Genomic DNA, 23461 nt, shown 5'->3' with positions numbered 1-23461 from the left:
CTTTCTCTTTCCACTCGAACAAAATTTCACTACAGGTAGGAGGACGGCTCCAGCTGCTTCTGATTGCTGCGCAAAAACTTGACCACACTCTTAGAACGCTGTGACGCTGCCTGTACAAAAGACACGGAGTTTCTCTGCGGGCACGAGGAGAGACTTATCCGCGGACAGGTCTGAAGCATGCTTGCTTCGTACATATGCGTGAGCTGCGGACGTGCTTGGAGACTGTCTTTGCATTAGCGATGTAACGGGACAGTCCTACGAGGAAGAAACACGCCTCAGACAGTACGGAGTTTTAGGGAACAGTTTTTACACAGTCGATGTGGTACTATGGGCCCTCCGGTACGCACTGCGCATGCACCGCTACAGAAGACTCGGATGCTCGCGGTTCGTTGAAGTTCGAGCCACGAATGCATTCGTGAGCTAGCACGGGACGAAGATTTCGTAGTGTTTTCCTCGTTCTATAGCAATTTTCGTCTTTCCTTTTTTCTTCTTTACGCGATAGCGTTAAGGAGTTTGTGTCGCAGAAAGCAGGCGTCGGCGTCGGTCGGACGGGAAAATCCTGATTGGTGGATAGGGTCATGACGTCGCAGCTACAGACCTCGCGCGGGAATTTCGAACAACCCACAACGCTCACGTAAAACGTGACGTCACGTGTGTAATGAAAGTGGTTAAAAACATGACATGTAATGCGAGTTAAAGGTCGCCTCATGTCTTAAATGATTTCACTCTCTAACGACTTAAAGAAAGATTTGAACAATTTCTACGCGATTCGGACCCGCGACCCTTCGGTTGCGAGCCAGACCAACACCACCTAGACAGAAGGCCTCCACACGCGTCGTCATAGTCAGATCGATCGAGGCGAGAGATTGGGCACGAGTGCTGCGTCATTGTTCGGCTGCGGCTCGTGGCCAATCAGCGCGTCGGGTCCAATAGCCGACCGAGCGCGATCCGACTGTGATGACGTTTCATAGAAGAAGAGGAAACCATGCGGAGGCCTTCTGTCTAGGTGGTGTTGGCCAGACGCGCTACTGACCAGGCCACGCAGAGACACTTTTCCAGCTTGGGAACGAGCGGGAGATTGTATGTTTAGCTATCGCGTTCCACTCTGAAAGGCAAAACATAAACCTCCTCCCAGTTGTTTTGTTTTTTTATCCTTTTTTTTTATCTTAACAAGGGAGCTTTTTTTAGCTCCGGAATCTTTGGAAGGAACAACGAGGTAAGGAGGAGGAGACGGAGAGGAGACGATCAGGATAGATGTTGGCTGACGATCAGACGAAAGAGGCAGGGAACTTGCATATGCTCCGTAGACATTCGTTCATTTTTAGGCCGTTTTTTTTTTTCCTCTCTCTCAATGCGTGCTTGCCGAGATCAACCCCCCCCCCCCCTTTTTTTCCCCCCACACACAAACTTATTTATTGTTTATTGACGTTTCCGTTATTCGATGGTGAAAGCATAACATCTGAAGCGAGAATGATTTTTTTTTTTTTTTTTCACGCTAATTGTAGTTGGTTATGGCTGTGCCTTTCATTCTTTTGGAAATCACGTGTCCACCTGCATCAGCCTCGTATGTCCTTCATTTGTGGGATTGCTGTGTGGTTTCGTCCTCACAAACTTCTTTTATGGCCAACCAATTGGCTAGAGGCAACTATGGTCAACCAATTGGCAAGCGTGCAAATTCGCAATATGACCTTTTCATGCGCTAAAGAGGTTTCATTGGCGTGGACCCTTTCAACAGGAATACGTGTACGTGTCTGAACTTCAAAGGCATGTACGCTGAATGCCTGAAAGTAAAGATTGCCCGACGAGGGGAGAGGTCGTTGAAATACCTCGAGTCACGAAAGTAAAGGTGGAGGGGACTACTGCGGGATCAATGGGCCAAATGTCGCTGCCGCGAAGATGGCATTCGTGTGCGTAACGTAGCTGCGTCCCTGATTTCCGCTCTCGCCGTCGGCGATCCCGTCGTTGTCGCGACCGTGGGTTGATTGCCTGGCGATGTGGCCGATGGGGTGGTGCACCTGTGCTTGGAGCGGCTGCGGGAGCGTCGTCGTCGAGTGCCATTGTCCAGGCAGCACTCGAGTACACGCGGGCCTTATCGGGTGCCCATTCAGGGCGACCATTAGGAGCGCCTCGCGAGGCCTTAGAAGGCGTCGGGGTTGGGTCCCATTCGTGGGCGCCTGTTTTTTGCTCGCCGTGCTCGATCGTGTCGGCGGAGCTGCGTAAACGAAGAGGGAAAGGTGCGGCACGCGTGTGGGCGCGCCTCGCGAAGAATCGATACGTTCCGGGTTCTGCGAGGAAGGGTGCTTACTTGGTGGCGGGGCGCCCAGAAGGAATCTCGGATAATCTCCGAACGCCGCCGCTGATTCTCGGATGTCGATTTATTCGAGGACTCGCTCCTCGAGGAATTCGTCGCGAACGAGCGGGCCGCCCACGTTTTAGCCATCTTGAGAGAAAGTGCGTCGGTTGGGAATAGCGTTACTGATTTGATCGATCTCATCATTGATGCGATGTCGCGCGTCTTCTGCATGAGAAGCTAAAATGTAAGCTTGAAGGAGCTTCTTTGAGCTTTTTACATTCTAATCGGCCTTCGTCGTGGTCATCCTAACGCAACTTCGGTCATCATTAGTTGCAATTGTATGGGCAGGAAGGGAGAGGGCACTTGCCGTTCTTCTCGCCGTTCTGCATACTCAAACGTTTCCCCGTCTTTTTTCTTCTTTCTTTTATGCCTCGCGGGTCTATCTATTTGCCTAGTTACGTTGACTTCACTCCTCCCCTCGTCTATCGCAGTATCGCGCATGAGACGATTTCAGGGGTGTGTGCACACATTGCAGACGCTGGATCGATTTCCCTTTCTTCGCTTTTTCACGCTTGGCTCTCGTAGCCTCGCCGAGTGTCCTTGCGTCCATTGTTTCCGAGTGGCAGATAACGGTGTCTCCAGGGCACAAGGCCTGCAGGTAACACACATCCTAGAGTTACGTTCGAGTGCCTCGACAAAGTGCGGCGCCCCCGGGTCTGACGACCGTGGCAGCGATCGCGGCTCGAAGACGGCCTCAAGCCTCGGTTACACTGTCGAAACATCGTACAAAAGACAGTCACTGTCTGCAGCCATGTTCGAAGCACACATGTCTACTACGAAGCAAACATACGCTTCGAACAATGCTTGAGGTGTGTCCCGCGGCAGTGGTGCGGCACGTCGTGTTCTAGCCGGTCTGGGTCTCGAATGATACCGGGGCAATACTTACGCGAACATGCTCGAGTTAATTATGTTCTTTTTGAGGGCCCTTGGAAGCTGATCCGACTCGTAAAATGTTGAGGGGTGGGAAGTTAATGCGTAGCGACAGACAAAGTATACCGCTATCGTATCTACGCTCTGCAATGCTGCCATCGCAAGGTAGAGACCAAGACTGATCTATACTACACGATAGCGGCTTCGGAAGACTTTCTTATGTTAGAGGTTGAGAATGAACTCTGCCCCAGCTCCTGCCACGCACTTCAGTCGTAACACGTAATAATGTGCATGTAATACGTGTGACGCGTGTCGTGTAGTAAATACTCGTCCCTGTTTTACCGGCTCGTCCTTTGTTCAGTTATCGTCCATGGCATCGGGATTGAGGATGCCGGCGGTACGTCTAAGAGAGTTCCACTTTCACGCCGTTACTCTTGTAAAGCAGTGCACGTCTTTTGTTCTTATTGGTCTTTGGCGCGGTATTGCTACACCCTTCGTCGTATCGGAAGCCCCGCTGATAGCCAATGGAGGCTCCCATAGCGCTCAGTGGCGCGCCGGGGACGCTCCTTGGGGTGCCGTGTGTGGCGATATGATTGGAAAGATCCCATTGTTTTAGGCGACTCCTATCGGAATTCGATAAGGGCCCGGGAGACGACTTTAGGCGACCCTTGCCGTGCGGCTCACTCTGGTGCTCGTGCTGCGTGGGACGTCTGCGACGTGCGGTTTCTTCTGCGTTGTCGTTCGGGATCCTGTGGGATACTGTCCGCCGTAGTGCGCCGTCGTCGGCTCCCGTGCTCCGCGGTTAAGCCTCGCCTCGCTGCAGCAGCTTTGGTGCTTTGGCCCTGGTCGCCGCCTTCGTCTTCCCCTTACCCAGCCCTTGGACGTGCGGCGGAACTTGGCTCTTCGCTGACGCTCGGTTCTTTTTGATTGGGTCTTTTATTTCGTTCCTTGTTGTTTCGCCGTCGCGTTTTTGTTATTCGGAGGAGTCGGTGATCCCGTCGCTTACTGTGCCTAAACAGTTTTGTGCCTGCTTTCACGCTTCCGATATCTTAGATGTATTCACGGGTGGGCGATAAATGAGGTTCATTTGTGGAATGTCGGTGGGTATTGTCTATTTCAGTTTCGCTATCTTGGCGGTACGATGGCCGAGTTCCTCTCCCGACTCCTGTAGTCTGCGTATGACCTTGTAAAACCCGTTCCGAGGTCGTTTCAAGTACTAGCTAGCTCCCAGGCGCTCGTATGTGGAGCCATAGCTGTTGCAAAAGTTTATTTTGTTTTTCGTTTTTTTTTTTTTTAAGACTTTTGAGAGAGAACGCCCTTTTACGCCGTTTGGTTTCGTGAAACTCTCGTGAGCCGTTCGACGTCGTTAATAATTTAGCTCAGTGTACAAAGGAAATACAGTGGATTTTCGTCAGCCGTGGATAACCAGGTTCCGAACTTTCTGCGCGGCGCTAGTGGTCCGTGTCTTTTTCCGCTATGGCGCCTGACTCATCGCCGGATGCTATCGGCGCGTCAGTCCGGTTCGTCACGCTCTAAAAATATAACGTAAGCCCAGAGAACCCGCTCGAGACAACGAGTCCGATTCATTCTTTGGTGAACCCACCCGCACCCAGTCGTCGCAGTACCTCGTGACCTTTGTTCGATTCTTGTTTTGGCCTCTCGACTTGAGTTCGGCGCTCACCCATCGTCCAGGAATGGGTGTAAATGGCGGACAGTGTCACGAGCGCCTGTGTGCGTCATGCCTGCCGATAAGGCCTCGCGAGTCGCTGGTGGGCCGTTCCCCGCGGTTCGGCGGCCACGGCGGTCTGCCTCCCCCGCGCTGTCGGACGGACGAGGACTTTCGCACGCCGCGATCTGTGACCGCCATTGTTTTCTTTTTATTGTTCTTTAGGGACACGATCGGTCCAGGAACGCGTCGAACTTGCGTGTGCCGTTCTGGGAGACCTTAGGCCCTCGGCGGGTAGATAATGGGGCGGCCATTACGCGTCGACGGCCCGCGAGGAGCTCGCTGGGACGACTGTGGCGTTGCTAGGCAGGCGCGAACGGCGGAGGCGGCGGCCTTGGAGCGATCCACGGACAGCGTGAATGGCAGCCTGGCTTTGAGACCTCCATTGCCCGCGCGCGGTCGCACATGTGGTTGCGCGCTTTTGTGTGTGGTCGGTCGTGATCGTCTCGGACTAGTTTACGGGGCGCGCACCGGTGAAGGGGACGTTTGTTTGTGTTTTCTCTCTCCGGGTTTTTCTTGTTTTTGTTTAACGCCTTTCTCGACACGTGGAGCTCGACCTATTACGTAAACGTTTCAAACGGGAGATCTGTCGCCTGCTCTAGTTTAGCCACGCGGTGTTTCGTTAGGCCTAGATGTCACGTGCTTGATAGGTTCCTGGGCTTGTTTGTGTGTTGGAAAAATCAAGGACCGACAAAACGTTTATTTTTTTAGGGACATGTCTGTCTCCTGTTATGCTTATGGCGCGTGTTAAAAAGTAGGTGTTCTCTGTGTGCTGAGGAGCTGCTAGTGATTAATGGCCGGCTGGAATGCATTATTTATTTTGCTTCGTGTTTTTGGTCGTTTTCGCACCGCTTCTATTTTTCTCTTTGCCCGAGCTTCGTCAATTCTTTTCTTATTTTACCCCTGAATTGACGTCGTCTCTTTCCTTGCCTTCATCTATAAGCTAGAATAGAAAAACGAACTCTTTGCTGCGACATGTCTTTCCTTTTGCATTCTTTGTTGAGGTGTATTGGTTCCATTTTGTTTTCCGCTGATACTAACATTCCAAGTGTTGGACCTCAGTTCGTGCGACACACCAGACAATTAGTTCAAACATGTCGATACTAACGTAGCACTGCCAACATCCTCCCTTCTTTCAATAGTCGTATAATGCTCTAATACACGACACCATCTTCAGTTTATGTGAGAACGCTCCGCGCTGTGGGGTGATAGTCTTAACGGAGCATACGTTAGAGAGTTAGCGATCATATTCCGTTCATTTCACCAGCTGCCACTCGAAGGTACAAGCGGGCGCATGGCATACGCCGTCACCGTAGAAACAGAAGTCCAAAGCGCTCTTTTCTACTCTTTATATACATAGTATACAACCCCGTCAACTACTGGTGTGAGCGCGTGGTTTCATCTAGCGTCCCGCTTGCACGACGGCTCGTTGCCTTCCACCGTGCTTTGACTGCGCGTGTACGCTGGAGGCTACCGCGAAATTCCGAAGGTAGGAAGCGCACGCTGGAGACAGGCGACAGAAAGACTTCCCAGCCGCTCTCATCATGGCGGGGAAGTATAGGTCAGGCTACGCGCTCGCACCAGCAGACGGTGTTGTACGCCATGTACGACCCGTTTCTCGCGGTTACCAACGTAGCCTGTTACTCCTATACTATGCACTCAACCCCACACGTTTTTCCCTCTCACTTGTGCAACGCAGGTGACAAGTTCCGGCTGGTGATTGCAACGACGCTGCGCGAAGACGGTTACCCGGACGACGGCGAGTACAACCCCGCGGACACGGGACCCTCGAGATCGGACAGCTTCGAGTACGTGATGTACGGCAAGATCTACCGCATCGAAGGAGACGACATTTCAGGCGAAACGACCAGGCTGTAAGTATGCCGCGCGTTAGCGTCGCGGTCCGTGTAAGAGTGTCGAAGAGTGCCCAGTGCGTGTGAAACGGAGTGTAACATCTCACAGAGTTCATTGCACGATGCTTTGTGTGTTTGCGAAGTACACGTTCTCTGGCATCTCTCAGCACCTGCATGTAGCTTTCTATGGTGCTTCGGTTCTGCTTATCTCGGCCACGGATGATTTAATTTGTAACGCCGGCTCCCGCTTCCGACCCACGAGGATTTCTCTATCCCGAGGGGCCACGAGACGCAGACAGGGCATCCAGGCACCGTAGGTTTGTCCTACCTGCAGCACAAGTCCGCCGCGTTTTGTAGCCGATTTAACGACGCGTGAAGTCGTGTGTGCTTCAAGCATCCCGGCGCAATAAAGACACTGCGCTCGTGCAAAAGTGAAAGGATTTTGTAGGTGAGAGTTTTCTCCAATGGTCACCTCATACACGTGCTCCTGCAGGAGATGCGTAATGTCGCCATTCGGCGAATTGCTGAAATTTAATTATCCCCTTTTTTCTCTGAAAACAAAAATAGGGGAAGGGGGGGGGGGGGGGGGGCGGAGGGGGGGGGGGGGGGGAGTGCAGGGTGCAGGCAGCGGGCAGAACTCGAAGCATGGGTAGCGCACTCAATTTTTAATCCAAAGCTGCAAATTTGTCGTTTTTTTTTCTTCTTCTTCATTTTAATATTGTTTAGGTAGTTGTTAGTACAGCGACGAAACAGCGGGACTGCGTATGGGTGAACAATTAAAAAGAAAAGATCAGTCTGAAGGAAGTTAATTGTAGCTCGAGACTCAGTGTACAAGTGCTTTATGTTATAGAACGCTTCGTGCTGCGGGAACGCACTCTTGATTGAAACTTAAATTTCGTCCACGTGCCCTCGAACCGGGAATGGGGAATCTTTTAATTTCGTTATTGATCGGTCCTCTCTTTAATTCTCAATATCATGCATCGCCACAACGTTTTTGCACAGGTTTTTTTTTTTTTTTTTTTTTTTTTACGATGTTTCCGTCAAGGTTTACCGACCACAAAGGTAAGGCGTCATCGCCCCGAGAACAAGCTGACTCTTCGAGTGTGACTTCGACATGGCCTCGCCTGACAGTGTACCACCCTGAGTTCCCACGTGCGTTTGCCCAGTGTGAACACAGCTGGTGGTATATCAGTCAGTCGCGGCATCTACGCTTCCCTGCGCTGCGTCACGCTGAGCCAGTGGTGAGTGTCGCAACGTGTGAGGCGTCTTTATCGCTTTATTTCTGCTCGTTCCTTCCGACAAGGGCGTGCTGGCGAAGACGCCATCTTGAAATAACGAATTGGGAACTGTACCGGTTGTCACCCCTAGAAAGAAGCAAGTTTTGCGCAAAGTGTATGCGCTGGTCCAAGTATTTCTTAAATGATTTGGTTGTCAGATAAGTTCAAAAACTTTTTTTTTTTTTCATTATAAGATTGTACGGGTTGAGAAAGTAATAATAAGGGATCCCAAGTAAGTGCACAAGCAGATATCACAATTGACGACATAAAGAACGAAATTGGTAACGTTCCGCTTGCAGCGGAACTTTTTTACAATGTTCCTTGTGAAAAACAAGTATAGAGAAAAGCCCAGCCTGCATACCCAATATGCAGTTGCGAATAATAAATGCTCCTAGTAATTAGATAAATTAACGTTCTTCGTGTATTGCCAAAACACTGAAGCTCTTTTGACGTACTGTCTTCATGACGCACGAAGTCTAGTTGACTGAGCATCTGAGTGAAAGATTTCGGTTGCACGAAAGAGCCTGTGACCAGCAAGTAAAGCCTAGGGAACCTCTGATGGCTCTTTTCAAGTCACGAGAGTGACTCGGGCGTTCGCCTTCAGTATCAGTCAGGACTTCAAAATGTCTTTTGCTTGCAATTACGTAAGACTTGAGTATTCTCTCGTAGCTATACTTCGTTTCAGCTTCGGTCCGAGCGCGGCCGATGTTATGAGCAGAAGGGCCAATAAAACAGGGCAAAAAGCAAAACGCCATGGCCTGCTCTCTACAGTTGATAGGACCATCCGGTATTCGCCGAGTCTCTGTGCGCGCTCCTCCGCCGGCTAGTCCTATCAGGAGCAGAGAGCACGCCATGACGCTGCGCTTTTTGTGGTGTTTGATTGGCCCTTCGACTTATAACATCGGCCGCGCTCGGACCGAAGCTGAAACGATAGTGGCCTCTTGTTTGCTTTTCGTGTGATCTAAAGACCTTGTCCTCAAATACCGGTACTCTTTTCTTGTTCCACTGCGTATCGTGTAACGTTGCGCTCCGTTCTGGTACCGTACGCTCTCGTCCTCGTGTATTGTTTTATGTTTGTCTGCCTTTTTATTATTTAAACGTCATCCACAATGAACAACGCTTCGCGCGTGTCTGCTACGCGATCTAGCGCGCGCTCATCTTCCGCGAGGTGGGCTTCCCCACTGTGAGACTTGCAGTGCAGGAAAACCCGCTTTCGGTGGGCGAACCCCTCTTGGTGCCTCCGGCACTCGACCTGGTCCGGCGGACTGTCGAGGTCAATATTGGGACTGCGTGCATTCGTCTTCATGAAAGGAAATCCGGGATAATTAGCTTTATTGGCATTACTGTCCTTGCGTGGGTATTTTTTTTATTAAATTATTTATTTTTTTGGTAGGCGACGCGTGCCAGGCTTGTCAGCCATGACCCCGACGGAAATTGACTTCCCCGCTGCCCCCGATATTCGAATCATTCTATGCATATAATTCAAAGCCTAACTAAAAAAAGAAACTTTAGTTCTTAGACATTTGAAGTTTTTTTTTGTTATTATTTTGCTTCCTGTTTTCCTGTCGACCGCGTCTTGTTTCCACGACTTCTGTTTTAGTTAGTTATAAACTATGCGTTTTTTTTTTTGTCATTGTATCTGGGCCGTGTCGCAGAAACGCTTACGCTCAATCCGTTTCAAGCCTAAACGGTCCATTGATTACGCTTCATTTCTCGGTTTTCCTATAGTCTTAGATTGCACGATGCCTTAGGCAAGTGTAGACTGCGCTGCTCTCCGCCAAATGTTACCGAGAAAGACAAATTGTGGACGGCATTGCGAGGTAGATACCCGGGAAGGGGTTCAAATTGGAGACGTCTTTTCGGACCCCCCTCTCTTTCTTTCGCACGCACGGGTGTTTCGTTCTCTCCGGCGCCCCGACCCGCGTTTCGGGTGGCCAGTTGCGACGATCGTGTGACGCTTGGCCATCGATTTCGGCGGACGCTGCAGCGGTGTAGTGGCGGGCTCTGCGGCGCGGTGTTCATGCCGTCCCCTAGGTGACGAGAACGCTTACGGCGAGCGGGTCGCTGCGTCGGCCCAAGAAGCAGAGCGACGCATCGGGGCGCCGTGCTCGTTAACGCCCATTACTCTAATGACGGTTGCCGTGATTATCTTGGCCGTGTCGCCGGAATCCACGTCGAAAACTTGATTTCGATCGCTGCTTTGTTTGTTTGTTTGTTTTTCGCGTTGCTATCGTCGTACATATTTTTACGGTATGCTTTGGGCGTTCTGCGTTACCCGAAACGCGTGGGGCGGGCGGTGGTGATGTGGGACAGAAAATAGTTATGAGTCGCGCGAAAATTGTACCGGAAACTTCCATCGTCCGTGGGGAATCATGAAAACTGTCGAGCGTTAGATGCCCCGTTAAAAAAAAAAAAAAAAAAAAAAAAAAAAAAGTTATGATCTGAAAAAAGAAGTGGGGCGAAATAATTACCCGATGAATTGCCATGTTATGCATAAGAGATACTAGAATGGGATTCCTCTCTGCTCTTGTATATAATACGCGCGGCACTGTCCTCTTCTTCGTTGGCGTTTAAACCTTTCCGTGGTCTCGTAGCTCACGCTAGCGGTTCTGCATCAACCACCGATGAAGCATCGCTTTCTCGTACTGGACCGCTAACATTGAATTCCGTCTTGCAATAGCCGGGGCTTTGTTACGGCGCCGGGGAACCCCCAAGTCGCTAACGGCCTTTGTCACAGCAGCAGCGCGGAGGCAGCTGACGTCGTGAGGAATGAGAAATGGTGCTCCGCACCAACTCGTCCGTCGGGGACAACGGCGCTTCGTTGTAGAGGGCCGTCGGCGAAGCCGCAACTCTTTTTTGGAGGGCGCCCGGTTTCACGAGGCGCAACGCTTTGGTTGCGGGACGGTCATCGCGCTGACTTTGGTCGTCGGAGCTCGAGAAGTAGCTAGCGGTCGACCCGCCATTCGTCTCCTTGTCAGCCGGGAAGCTTTATTTCTTTTTTTTTCCTTCTTCCGCGCTCTAGATTGTTTGTGTGTTGCTGGCTCGTCGGAAGAGACGGGACCAAGATACTCGTCCGCGAGCAGCTCTAACGGGCCGGGAAATGCCGGGCGTCGTTGCGAGGCTGTAAAGCACGCGACTCGGAAATAGACTCCGGATGGGTTGCGGGGCGCTCGTCGGTGTTTGTGTGCGCGCGCACGCGGACGCGGGAGCTTCAGGACGGAAGCCAAGTGAAGAGGGTCCCCCGGTTGCTCGCGTTACTGGCAAGGGCGGCCGACTCGCGCTCGCGTCGTCTTGGCCCGTTTGTTGTAAGAGCAATAGGGGAGGGGGTCCTGTTTGTGGAAATTAGGGGAAGAGTAGAGGCGTTTCTTCGGCGGCCCGGACGGGTCCGTAATGTCGCTACGGGAGAGAAAAAGAGAGAGAGAAAAGTTTTTTGTCGTTCCTGGCGTGATGTGAAGACTGTGTTTTTCATAACGCTCGGTTTCCTTTTCCGTCGTAAATAATTGTTGCAGGTATCGGGATTGGGAGCATCTTCGTTCTCCGCCGCTTGGGCCTCTATGATAGTTGTCGAGTTGCTTGTCGTGATGAGTAAAAAAAAATCACCGGCCGACTTTCTTTTTTTTTTTTTTTTTTTAGTAAGTGTTTGGAATTTCCGGGTTCGTTCCTAGTATTCCCGTTGAAGAAACAGGAAATGGGTTTGGTTTCGAAGACAATAAATATATATACACATCAAAACACAGACTCTTTTTTTTTTTTTTTTTTTTTTTTTTTTTACGTTTGAGGATAATAGTCGGGGGTCGTTTTTTCGGCACCGCTCACACCTGTTCTAAGTGGCGGTAGTAGCCTCCACGTTGTGTGCGGGTCGGTTGGCGCTTGTCGTTCCTAAGCTATTTTCTTGCTCGGACGCGATTGCCGCAAATAGCGTCGTAAAGGCAGCAGCGATCTCTGGCGGGGGCGATCGCATGAACGAGCGCTTACGCGGCCGCGTACCGTCTCCCATTACGCGACGCGCCTATTACGGCCTAATTAAGGTCTCGCCCGTTCGATCTTTTTTTATCTCGGACCGTATGGGCCTTGCTTCCGCTGCTCCACCCCTCCCCAAAACACGCCGTCGTTTCCCCGCCTTTTCCTTCTCGCCTCTATTTCTCAGCCCCTTCCCCCGCATTACTGCGTTGCAGCCTGCACCCAAACTATTTCCTTTCTTCTTTTTGCCTAGATTTATTCGGATCATCATTTAAAGGGATTGTTTCCATCTAGAGCGAGATCGAGGAAAGGGTTGAAAAGGAAAAAGAGGGCGGGGCCTGCGAGGAGGAAAGCCAAGCCTGCGGGTCCTGCCGTCCGGAACCACCCGTGCAGCGGACCGCCGGCCATGCCGTGCATGTCAAGTGCTTCCGCGGCGAGACACGCGCCTCTATTTTTTTTTTCATTTTTTTTTATTACCTTCTTTTCGATGTACGGGCGGAAGCAAAGCTAAAAAATTGTCGCTTTCTCTTTCTCTCTCTTTGTTTTTTTCCTGATTTGCTTATATTCCCCATTGGCCATTTTATTCTCCGCCGCCGTGCCGCAGGGCTCTTTTGGGGCGTCGTTTCGGGCCCATCTTTCCCGGGGAGAGGAGTTCTGGCCCGAGAGGGGAGAGAGACGGGAAGGGGAGGAAGACCCCGGGCCCTCCTCCTCGACTCGCTCGCCCGGGGGGCGCGTAAGGCGACCCCGCTCTTTGGCGTTTGTGGCGCGCGCTTCTCTGCTCGCCGTGAGTCGGACGACGCCGCCGCCGGCGCCGCCGTGGGGCTCTTCTCTCGGTTCTCCGCGGCGTGTTGTGGCCGGCGGGCTTCCGCCAGCCCTCAAGTCGCGCGTGAAAAAGTTCTAGTAGCGGTCTCGGGTGCTTCGCCGGTGACGTCTTCCGTTTCCCACTAGCGCTCGTCGATCGGTTACGCCCTGCGTGTGGTGTGTGCGCGTGCTCGTGTGTGTGTTGTGCTCCTCGTGCGTGTTGTGGAAAGCGTCGAGCTACTCCGATCGTCCGTCCGTGTGCTCTCCGTTTAACGTGCTCCTGCTTCTTTTTTTTTTTTTTTTCGTTCCTATTGCTGGTGGAAGACGAAATTCGGTTTGTGAGTTGCGACGCCTCACCCCGCATTCGTCTCGCCTGTATGCACTACTGGCTGTCTGGTTTGCGGAGTTGACCCTTCCCGCTTACACGCGGAATGCTTTCGAATGCGACGGTGGCCGGGTGCTTCTTATACCCTTGTTTTGTGGACACTTACGAGGGCCTTGCTTTCAGAACAACTTCCTTAAAGAATCGGCGAATCAACTTGCGATCTCTATTCTGCGCGCGCCAATCGACGTGTGCTGGTTTGCCATTTCTTTAAAGGAGTTCTGAACACCTGTAACGTTCCCTTGAAACAGGGGCATTGTAAACCTTAGAAGACCTCAAGAACGTAGTCATTCAATAATAGGAGAATTAGCTTGCGTGCTCGATTGTGCGCGTGCCCGTCGGCGTGCGCTGGTTCGCCGACTTTAGAGAGTTCGCCCTGCAGGTGTATCGAGTGCCCGTAAAACAGGGGTATTTGTTGATCCCTTTACCGTTTGAACCTTTGCAATAACTTTGTGCAGCGTTGGGCTAGAGGCTCGCCCTCTTTGTGGTGTGGAATACGTTCCTAATCGTTGCGGCTTGGCTTTCTTTCTCCGTGGCATCGTACCTGGCTTCCACCGCGTCGAGCGTTCGAGCCTCAGTGCAGTTTGCATGTCATGTCTTGCTCGATTGAGGTGGTTTGGCGCTTACCTTGGACCAGTAACGTCCTTCCTTTGAGGGAAACATTTCAACGCTTACATGTAAGGAAATGTCTAGGACAAAAAAGGGCGAATTGAGAAATGAAATGACAGGAGGCGCGAATAACGACACGACCTCGTCACTACACGAGATAGTCTGCGCTCAAAATATTAGTTTCTTCTTAAGTTTTGTTACTGATTCACTCAGCGTCGGCCCTAGCACTCGGGCTACGCACTCACCTGCTCGAAGCCCGCGACTCACACAGCTCCTCTTGCAGCCTACCGCTTCGCACCCGCTCGCGGCGGGCTGCACACCTGCTTTTTACCGGGCGGCCCGAAGAAGTTCGGAGACATCTTGCTCGCGCCGGAAATGCGTCTCCACACCAACCTGCACGCTCCCTCGTTCTGTTTTTTTTTTTTTTCTCCTAACCTCCCAGTCTGCTCCCCGCTTGCGCCCCAACCCTGCTCTCGGCGACGGCAACGAACGACGGCTGCGGAACTGTGCGCTAGCCTGTGTGTGGTGCCGACGGAACTGTGTCGGGGCGGGAAAAGAGAAGAGCCGTCTCGTTGCCCGTTGGGAGCGACCAAAGACTCTCTCCGAGCCGCTCGTTGGCGAGTGCCGAAACGGCCCACGAGCAGGACCGGACGAAAGTTTATCCTGGCTCAGCGCGCGGGTGGCTTCGTTCCAGTGTTGCATTTACAATGTGACGTAGCGATGGCTGTAAATGCATTATCTGGAATGCAAGGCGTCCGCGCCCGCTCTCCTCCTCCGCCTTCCTTTGTTTCTTCCCCGACCGACCGACCGGAACACTCGCCGCTTCACGTGGATGTGTTCGGCCGTGAGTGGAAATCCGTGCGCGATCGTGCGAGTGATGCGCGTTCGGAGGGTGCTACTCCGCCGCCGGCTGTGCCTGCCAATAAAGACCTGACCACGGCTTGGAGATATCTGCAGTGTCGGAGGTATCGGGCGCCACGCCGCAGTTGGCGTGGGGAGGCCCCCTTCTCTTCGGAAATTTCCCTTCCGATCTCCTGTAGCAAAGCACATACAGAGCCAACACCACCTAGGTTAAGAAAGTAGTGCGTCTCCTACTGGGGAGCTAGCGCCGGTCACCTATCGGGCACGAATGATTGTTCAGCGTTCGGCATGGGATTCGCGTTCTGACTGATTGGGTACGAGTTCCGGCCGAACGATGACGTCGTGCCCAATGATTGACCCCTGTTGGCTATCATCAGCTGTTGACGTATAACATTCAGCGATACGGCTTTCTGTATCTGGAGTTGACAGAGCGTGATATGGTTAACACTAACAAGCAATCGTCGTCGTTTTTTGTTTTTTTTTTCTTCTTTTCTTCTTTTCTTAAATTTGGAAGGCTATCGCTAAAACGAGTTGGGTGGTGAAAAGCGCTCGTCCTGGGCGCATATTGGAGTGGCAAAACTAAGTCAGGGCCCTGTCGGACTAAAATGCGATGCCGTGTTCGCACTCGCTGTGTCGCGCGGTTTACCCTACCCGCTAACAACTTTTCGTGTAAGTGTATTGCAGGCTACGGTTTCCCCTCAATGTTGTTCAAATTAGTAAAAATGTGCTTCGATCCAAGCTTTAGACAAGCACAGCTCGCTTCTACACTGCCATGGGAAGTTTCCCCTTTAGCATAGTAACTCGGTCACGTGAGCGTTCTCGATTTCGATGAGGGAGCAGCGAATCAATCTTTTTGCTCAAACTTCGGGCTGGCATATTCTGTGAAGTTCGACGGGGAATATTTCAGCGGCAGGTAGCCGCAGCCTTTCCGCCATGAAGAGTCCGAAACTTGCTAGGTTGTACCTAAAAGACAGAGTAAGACATTAGAGAGGGTTTCGAGTCATAGGTCATGACAGGCACTCCGACTGGTACCGGGTTCCGTTCACGATTCGTAGTTTTCTGGGGCCCGTTTCGTTAGAAACCTTACGGAATAAGTGTACGTCTGTCCAGTGTGACGTCGAGCTTTCTTGTATTCTGACTAGGACAGGCGTCCAGGCTAACCTCTATCTTTCATTGGTCAACCTTCAGCAAGCTCTCGTGACGTGAATTGATCCGTATAATTTGGCATACACCCACTGGAAGCAGACCTAGAAGAATGTGGGTCATAAATCATATGGTGAATGAAGTCGGATTTCATAATCTGTTGGGGGCTGTCATTGTAAACAATGCGCAGGCGTGAGAGGGCGTGGATCAGGTTGTCTAATCTGCCCTTAAACGCTAAAACTCGGTTGATTTTTTTAACAATTTTTAGCTTTTTACGTTATTGTTGAACTAATGCTATTGCCTGGATACGTCGCCTTGTGAACCTACTTGTTTTCTGTATGAAGTTTGCTCGATTTATTAGTTATGTAATGTTAATATTTTTCGTGGCCGCAGCCAGGTATATCATACAACTCCACGAGAGTTATTTCTCTAAGTTTGGTTCAGTTGCTAAGGGAAGGAACACTAGTTCATTTCGGTTCGCATGTAATGTCCGACGACCGCCCTTTTTAATTGATACTCCTAAATTTATCGCGCGCGATCCGTTACTCGCGCAGCTGCTCTAGCCTGACAGAAGTTCTCATAGAGGAAAACGAGTTTGGCTGCCTTGTTTGATCCTCTGAATAATATTTTAGTTATTGTAATATCCATTCTAACTGTTCGCCTATTATTTTTACCAGCTGAGTAAATCTCACGGGTTATTAGTTCTTTTTTATATAACAATAGATGGAAATTGAGTGTGATTTCAGGGAAAGAAGTAAGCCTGCAAAGGGTTCGAGTGCACGAAACGCTCGCCTGATCGGTTATTGCTGAAATCGGTTCTTTTGCCGCCTGTGTATTTTTGTTCTGTAACTGAGGCGTTACGAAGTTCCACAGCGTAGGTTGGCCCACTTTCGCCAAGTTCGCAGTTGAGCTCTGGTTGCCCCGAAGAACCTTGTCACAGTCGGAGTTGTGCGTATGGCTGTGCAGCATATAGTAACCTCATTCCTTTATGTAGCATTTATTTGCTTATCGAAAGGTACGGGGGTGTTTTGAGGCGCCGAGTCGCTGTGTCATAAAAGTGAAAGACAACAGCATCGAGCCGCCAATAATTTTCCGTCACGTTGCGAGTTCATTCTTTTTCTAGGATGCGGCTAATCAGAAGTGTTCAAGAACAGTGCTGGTGTGCAAGACAAGTGCACTCCCTTAGAACGCTATAGATGCCACGTCTTCTCAGGGCCATTTATATACTCTTTTCAGGCCTTTTTGCATCTGTCCAAAGGGAGCGGGGCACCTTGCCACTTCATTCACACTGGAAGCGGATCCGCGTTCGCAAAGTGGTTGCGAACGCGGTTATATAAAGTTCCAGTACCATTGCACGCGCACTTGATGTCATCGAGTGCGCGTGCAATTGTGCTCGGATCTTTATACAACCGCGTTCGCAACCGCGTTCGCAACCGCTTTGCGAACGCAGATCCGCTTCCAGTGTGAATGAGCGGTAACGCCGTTTTTACACTCGCTGTTGAACCGCGTTCGCAAGGCGGTTGCGTACGCGGTTGCTAAAAGATCGAATACAATTTCACGCGCGTCATCATCAGACCGCACGGATATAGTTTCTGGGGGTTGTTCTTCCTTTGTTTCAAAACTCCACATAGCTTGCAGTTTATACCCCATGACGGTGTACCCCATGTTAACCCACGGTACACACCACTTTGTGACCGACGACTTCGACACGTCCTCTCGGCCGAGGGTCTCCTTCGCAACGCGCCGCCGTGGTGTAACACGATCGAAGGAAGCTGCGGGCGGCGGCGTAGCGGCAAGCAAAGCCCCCTTCTCCGTATCCGGTTGACCGACGGCTCCTGTTCTGCGTCACGGGCAGCAGTGGCGTGGTGTCGCCGCCGTGCCTTCGCCGGGGATGTGGACAGCCTGGCGGTGGTTGCGAAGAACCTCCTGTTGTTGCTGTGCTGCCGCGTCCTGTGCTGTTGCCGCCGTTGCAGCCGTGACTTGCGTCCAGGAACAGCGACGTCTCTTTCGGCAACCTGAAGTGAATTCACGTGCCGGTCCTTTGGAGCCTAGCTCGAAGAGGACCTGCCCATCTCGAAGTCGCCGACGGGCACAGCGGGCTGATCACACGAGCTGATGACATCGAAGAACGTCACTTGCTTCAAAAGCGCCCGAAGAGGCGCGTTGTTGTGTCCAGTGGAATGCGAAGTTTGATTAGGATCTTAAGACACTAAAGAAAAGCTGGAATAAAAGGAAAAAAAGAAAAAGGATTCGGAATGTCTACTTTCCTTCATCGTGTATTTTAAATTTCTAACGTTTGACTTTTTACTACAGTTTTTTTAAAGATTGTTCGTTATGTTTGGTTTGAAAACCTTGTTCTTATCTTAATGACTGGGCATACGGGATTTACGAAGGACAGAATAATTGGTGCAACCCTTCAGAATGCGGATGCTGAACGCGTGAACTTGGCTCGGCCTTCCTTTTAGCTGATCACTGTTAGCTGTGACTACCAGTCGACTCTGTTTCGTCAAAAGCAATCCTGGGGATTTGGTGCCTCCTCTTAATAATTCATAAGCAGAGTGTTCGCACCCATAGCCATTCGAGTTAACGCCGTATTACAGCGTTACGTCCTAAAAGGTGTTACGTTGAGAAATACTAATATCTGAAACCATAGCACGAGTTCGAGACTCACTTTTCTCTTCCTGAGAGTTGCCCGAAAGTGCAGAGATCCCTTACGGGTTCTTTGTAGTTTCATGACACATGCTGGAGGGGGGAAAACTAAGGATATCGAGCCGTCGAATTCGCTTTCTCCCGTGCTACCTTCCCGCTACCTTCCCGCTTTCTTTCTCCCTCGTCAATGCAGCCTGACACAGACACGACCTTAGGCTAACTGCTCCGTTCTGTTAAATATTTCATTCACCCCCTTTATTTAACGTTTAATATGCTAGAAGTTGAGCAAAGCCCGATTATGGTAGACCTCTGCATCCCAAAAGCAAACAACTAAGCAGTTGTCCATACTTTTCGAAACAAACCAATAGACCCTCTCCGAAATTCAGACTGGCCACTTTGATCGCTATCATCATCTGTGGAACGGCATCTGTGCCATACCAATGGCGGCTTTCTAGTGACTGATAAAGGAAGAAGTTGAAGATGCTCCTAAGCGGATTATGTGAGGCCTGTACATTCGGCGGTTAGTGCGATGCGACGTAGGAATGAACACAAGAGCTACGTAAGTGTTCATTTCTAATTAATCGGCTTTAAAGCCGTTCGGTGTATCGAATTTAATTCTGTGTCGGTTGGAGCTTTGTTCTCACTGCAGGTTCTTTGTCAATATCGAACTGAAAGTGATCAAGAAATAACTACACATTGAGCAATTCCTCGCCTGCCGTTGACTTGCGAAAGTGGCGGTGCCCGATAAAATACAAGTTCATTACCGCCATTGGTATTGCAAAACCTAAACTGCAATACGAGCCACTAGATGGCACTGAATTTCCGAAAGGGTCTATTGTAATGGCTAATGCGTGTGTCCATATCCCTCGATCTTTGTCTGGTTCTTACCTCGGCATGATGATTTTGGGCTTCAACAGGCTTCAAAACATGTAATCTACAGAAACTAACCACGTGCAGGATCATACTCTTGTTTAACGGGCGTTGGTGTCATCTTCATTAATCTATGCCTGTTCTGGTTGTCCCACGCACGGTACTGATTTCTTTTTATTTTTGTCAATTCGTGACTTAGTAGCAGAAGCACGCTGCCTAAGACGGCAACCTGTCTCAAAAACGCAACTTTGTGAACAAGTGCCACCGCAGCAGGTCGCTCTGATCGCCAAAAAGCTGCTTCGACTCTGCCGCCGGACTTGAATCTGTGTTCTTCGCTCTCGAAGGACCGGGCCATTGCGCATCCGAGCTACCGCCTGACGTTGGCAGGTGCACACGACGAGGAATGCGAGCGTCAGCGAGGGAAGACCCGCCCATTCCTGCATGCCAGCGCGTATAGAACGTCGTGCACGCCTGTTGTCCTCGTTCGCGGCGAGGTCCCCAAATTAGTGCGGTCGGCCCCGTTACCGGCCGCCCGTCTTCCGTCTTCTTTGCTGTCTCCTCTTCCTGACGGCGGGACACCGACTCGAGGAATGCGGGCCCCGTTTTGATGTCTGCCGAGTTCCGGGCCACGAGGCGTCCCCTTCATCGGTTATTTTTGACAGGAGTCCGCGTTGACTGTCGGGACGAGCCGGCCGACTGTCGTGTCGGCACTCGAGACTGGCTCTCGGACCTGTCACGTGTCAAGGCCGGGCGCTTTAAGACTCCTCGCTCCTTTTATGTATTTTTTTTTTTTTTTTAATATGTCACAGGATAGATTTTTCGAGCCCTGTGGACGTCATCCAATTAGTCCCGGGGATAGAGCGAGCCCTGCGACCGGCGAGTTGACCGCACGAATTTTAGTGGCACGGCTGGTGACCCTTTATGTTCTTCAAACTTACATGTAATGATATTAGGGGAAGTCCCTTAGGTGGAGAAGGTTTACGCAACAATAAATTGACCAGAAATTCCAAGCTGTTCGATCGAACGCTCCACCACAGCTGTGTGACCTTAGAGCTTTTGAGTTGTCTTTTTCGTCGACAAATGACCGGTCATCAAAGGGATTCAAGGTATCTACTTACAAAGGAGCCATGAGGCGATTTTGGGTACGTGTTTCTCACTGCGTTGATCGGGCGTTTTAGTGGACCTAAAACACTCACTAAATAAAAACGTTTTCACTGCGATACAAAAATTTAAAAAAAAAAAAGAAGAAACAATATCTTATTCCTGCGGTCTAAGAGTTTCCAGTGGCTATTAAGGGCGGGTGTTTTTTTGTTTTTTTTTTTGCGCGTTTTTATATGCAATTTTTACGTATTATTGTTTGCCAACTGCGATCTCCCCATTCCTCTTCCCCCAGTCCTCAGGTCCGACTAGGACACTTTTTGTTACGAAGCACCGATCCCGCACTTGTTAGCTTCAGAAATGGTGTCGCGTCAATGGATCTTTGTGGAGTCGCTCTGAGATTAGCTTTACCGAGCGAGTTGAGAAGGACGAAACAGCGCTCTCGCCGGTGCCAACGTTAAATCATGGTGATCTTTTTAAAAACCTCTTTGATACCCTCGCAGTCATCCTCTTCGCACTCAGTCGCACGGAGGATGAACCCTTTCTCGGTAGATTACACGAAGTCGGTACTCCCTAAATCCAGCTAACTGGTGGAGCGATGTTCGACGACATCCACGTATAGCAGCGCAAAGCCCCGAATAACGGAAATAAGGAACGAAAACGTCTCATCCCTGCTATGCACCGAAGGTATACCACGGTGTGTGCTCGATGAGTCGGGCGCGCGAAGAAAAGCGGTCGATGCAGCGGCGCTCGATTCGCTCGGTCGGCCCACCGCTTCAACCTTCGGCAATCCGCCGCTGTACTCCCTCCGTGTCACCGCACGACGGACCGTATACGCACGGTACGAGTCACCTGCTCCAATCCAACGCTGCGAACCTACTACGTGACCGTACGTCCAGCGCGTCGCTCCGCCCTTCCCGAATGTCACGCGACGCTCACACGGCGTTGGATTGGCTTGCGGTGGCTCGTAACGTCCTGCGTGCGTGCGGTCCCCGTCGTAAGGGTGAAGCGGAATAGATCGAGAGGGTCGTAAAGCGGCCGCGACTTATGGAATAACGCGCGCTGTAAACATTCCCTCGCATCCTCCTCGGCTCGAGCGGACGCTAAATAAACGACGAGATCGCCCTCTGCTCGGTGGATGAAGCCGACCTGCGATGCGAGAATTACGGAGTATGTGCCGCCATCTCTCGGCAGGGCGCGGGTCAACGCCGCCTTGAATGCCGCCGTGACGTTGCGAGGAAGAGTTTTACTATCGCAATTAACCGCTCCCTAAAGCCGCGGCCATGCTGCTAATACGTCGTACGAAAGACAGTGTGCAGACTCTTATCTCAGGCGGGTTGCTTCCTTGTATGGCGGTCTCGCCGCTTTGGTCGTAGAAACACTCTCCGCAGACGTGTTGGAAAGATCCGTATGTATGAAGCAAATAAGCTTGGAACATGATGGAGTCTGCAGATAGTTCTGTGGCCCTGTTGAGTCGCGAGCACATGCCGCGCGCGGAGGAACGCAACCTGATTCGCCACCGACCATACAGGTCCCTTGCTCGGAGGGGTACTCCGGGCTTGTCTTTATAGTCCTGTATTTGCCTGAAAATTTGTTAGACACACAAACAAACAAATATCCCTGAGATGGTAACCCTGAGTACTGGGCAAAAATACCTATTTTTTCGCAAAGGTATTGGATTTGCAATTTTGGTCCTCACCGTGTTTTTCAAAGTGAAAGTCTCTACCGGCAACTATGAAAAAGGGACGTCAGGGGAAAACAGGGATTCACTCTTTGGGCCATAGACTTTGTTCCCAACTTACTACAAGCAGTTTCATGGTGTCTTGGATGTGAAGCTTCGTGGTGTCAAATGAACGCTATGGAATGTAATGGATTATCAAGCTTCATGGTGTCAAACGATTGCTATAGAAGCTCGCTTTAGCACCCGCGCAGCTGCACGAAACAAATGCTCGGTATAGTGAATTTTGGACCGCCCGCTCGAACTCCAAGCCTGCCTTCCCCTGACGCAACGTTACTGACAAGCGCGGGTATATTTGAATGTTTGTTTTGACGTCATTTTCACTCGCCCATTTCACAATAACTATTATGCAGTCTCGATACTAAATAAATTTCGCGATACTAAATAGCTTACCTGAAAAAGTAAAGGCCGGCGATTCCGAAATTGCAGCTATTTGGGGTATATACAAAATCACCGAAGTACCCCTTTAAACGTACCTTTTTGATTGTGTGAATACGGTATTAAAATGTCAGCTCTAATTTAAACCAAAACGGATAAAAAAAAAAAAAAAAAAAACGCGGTTTCGGTAATTTAAGGTGACGCTCATAGTGTTCACGATAGCACACTCTGAGAAATCTTGGGCGTCTACTTTTTCTCATAGCACTTTGAGGAGCCAATCGCTGAGGTCTACGAAGAAGTTGGGTGAATAACGACGCTGAAAGTATGCTTAGACAAAAAATAATACAAATACCGTCCGCATCGTGGCACTAAGCGCGACGCTTCGCGTGCTTACGCGATGCCCGGTGTTACAGCGTAGGCTGTTTGTCTTAAGGTCTGAACTTCCTTTCAGCCTCGTCATTTACCGAGCTCCCTCCGCGGGTTGCTGGGATTAGTAGGCGCTCCCGATCTCATGGTGTATAACGGCAGGCGTGAACGCACATGCAGGCAGAACCTGGATGTGACTCCCGCGTCACTCCAGGCGCTCCTGCGCGATTAAACTTTTTTTTTTTTTCGTGTTTCTGCGTTTTTGAAGCAAGCAGTCAAGAACGCGGAACGCGCGTTCTCGGCTCACTAATTCCTCGTAACTCGGTTCGACGAAGAAGAAGGGGGTTAAAGAAGGCCCATTCTATTTGTAGCAACTCGGCGAAGACAGCGAGTCGCACGCAACGTCGTGTCGGGCGACTCGACGGCGGCGGTTGCGGCTACGTGACCCAGAGAAAACTGGCGGTTGCATGCTTCCGCGAAAACCACATACGCTGTTCAAGCACGCGCCTTTCTTGTCTGTTTTTTTT

At 50.8% G+C, this 23461-nt stretch overlaps 1 protein-coding gene across 2 annotated transcripts in view; it reads left to right on the top strand.

The window, feature by feature from the left end:
- LOC8038035 (DNA-directed RNA polymerases I, II, and III subunit RPABC3) overlaps positions 1-23461 on the top strand; it is a 109369-nt gene that overhangs the window by 72714 nt on the left and 13194 nt on the right. The window contains exons 1-2 of one of the 2 annotated variants that reach the window (XM_040206939.1): positions 4947-5079; positions 6649-6823. In XM_040206939.1, the coding sequence (XP_040062873.1) occupies positions 4962-5079; positions 6649-6823 (293 nt within the window). In that variant the 5' untranslated portion in view covers positions 4947-4961. Of the gene's footprint in view, positions 1-4946; positions 5080-6648; positions 6824-23461 lie in introns of those variants that run through there. The other variant, XM_029986708.3, reaches the window with a different exon arrangement.

This window comes from Ixodes scapularis, unplaced genomic scaffold, assembly GCF_016920785.2.
Source record: "Ixodes scapularis isolate PalLabHiFi unplaced genomic scaffold, ASM1692078v2 PGA_scaffold0__279_contigs__length_252992795, whole genome shotgun sequence".
Taxonomy (NCBI): Eukaryota; Metazoa; Arthropoda; class Arachnida; order Ixodida; family Ixodidae; genus Ixodes; species Ixodes scapularis.
This window is presented reverse-complemented; position numbering and strand designations above follow the sequence as displayed.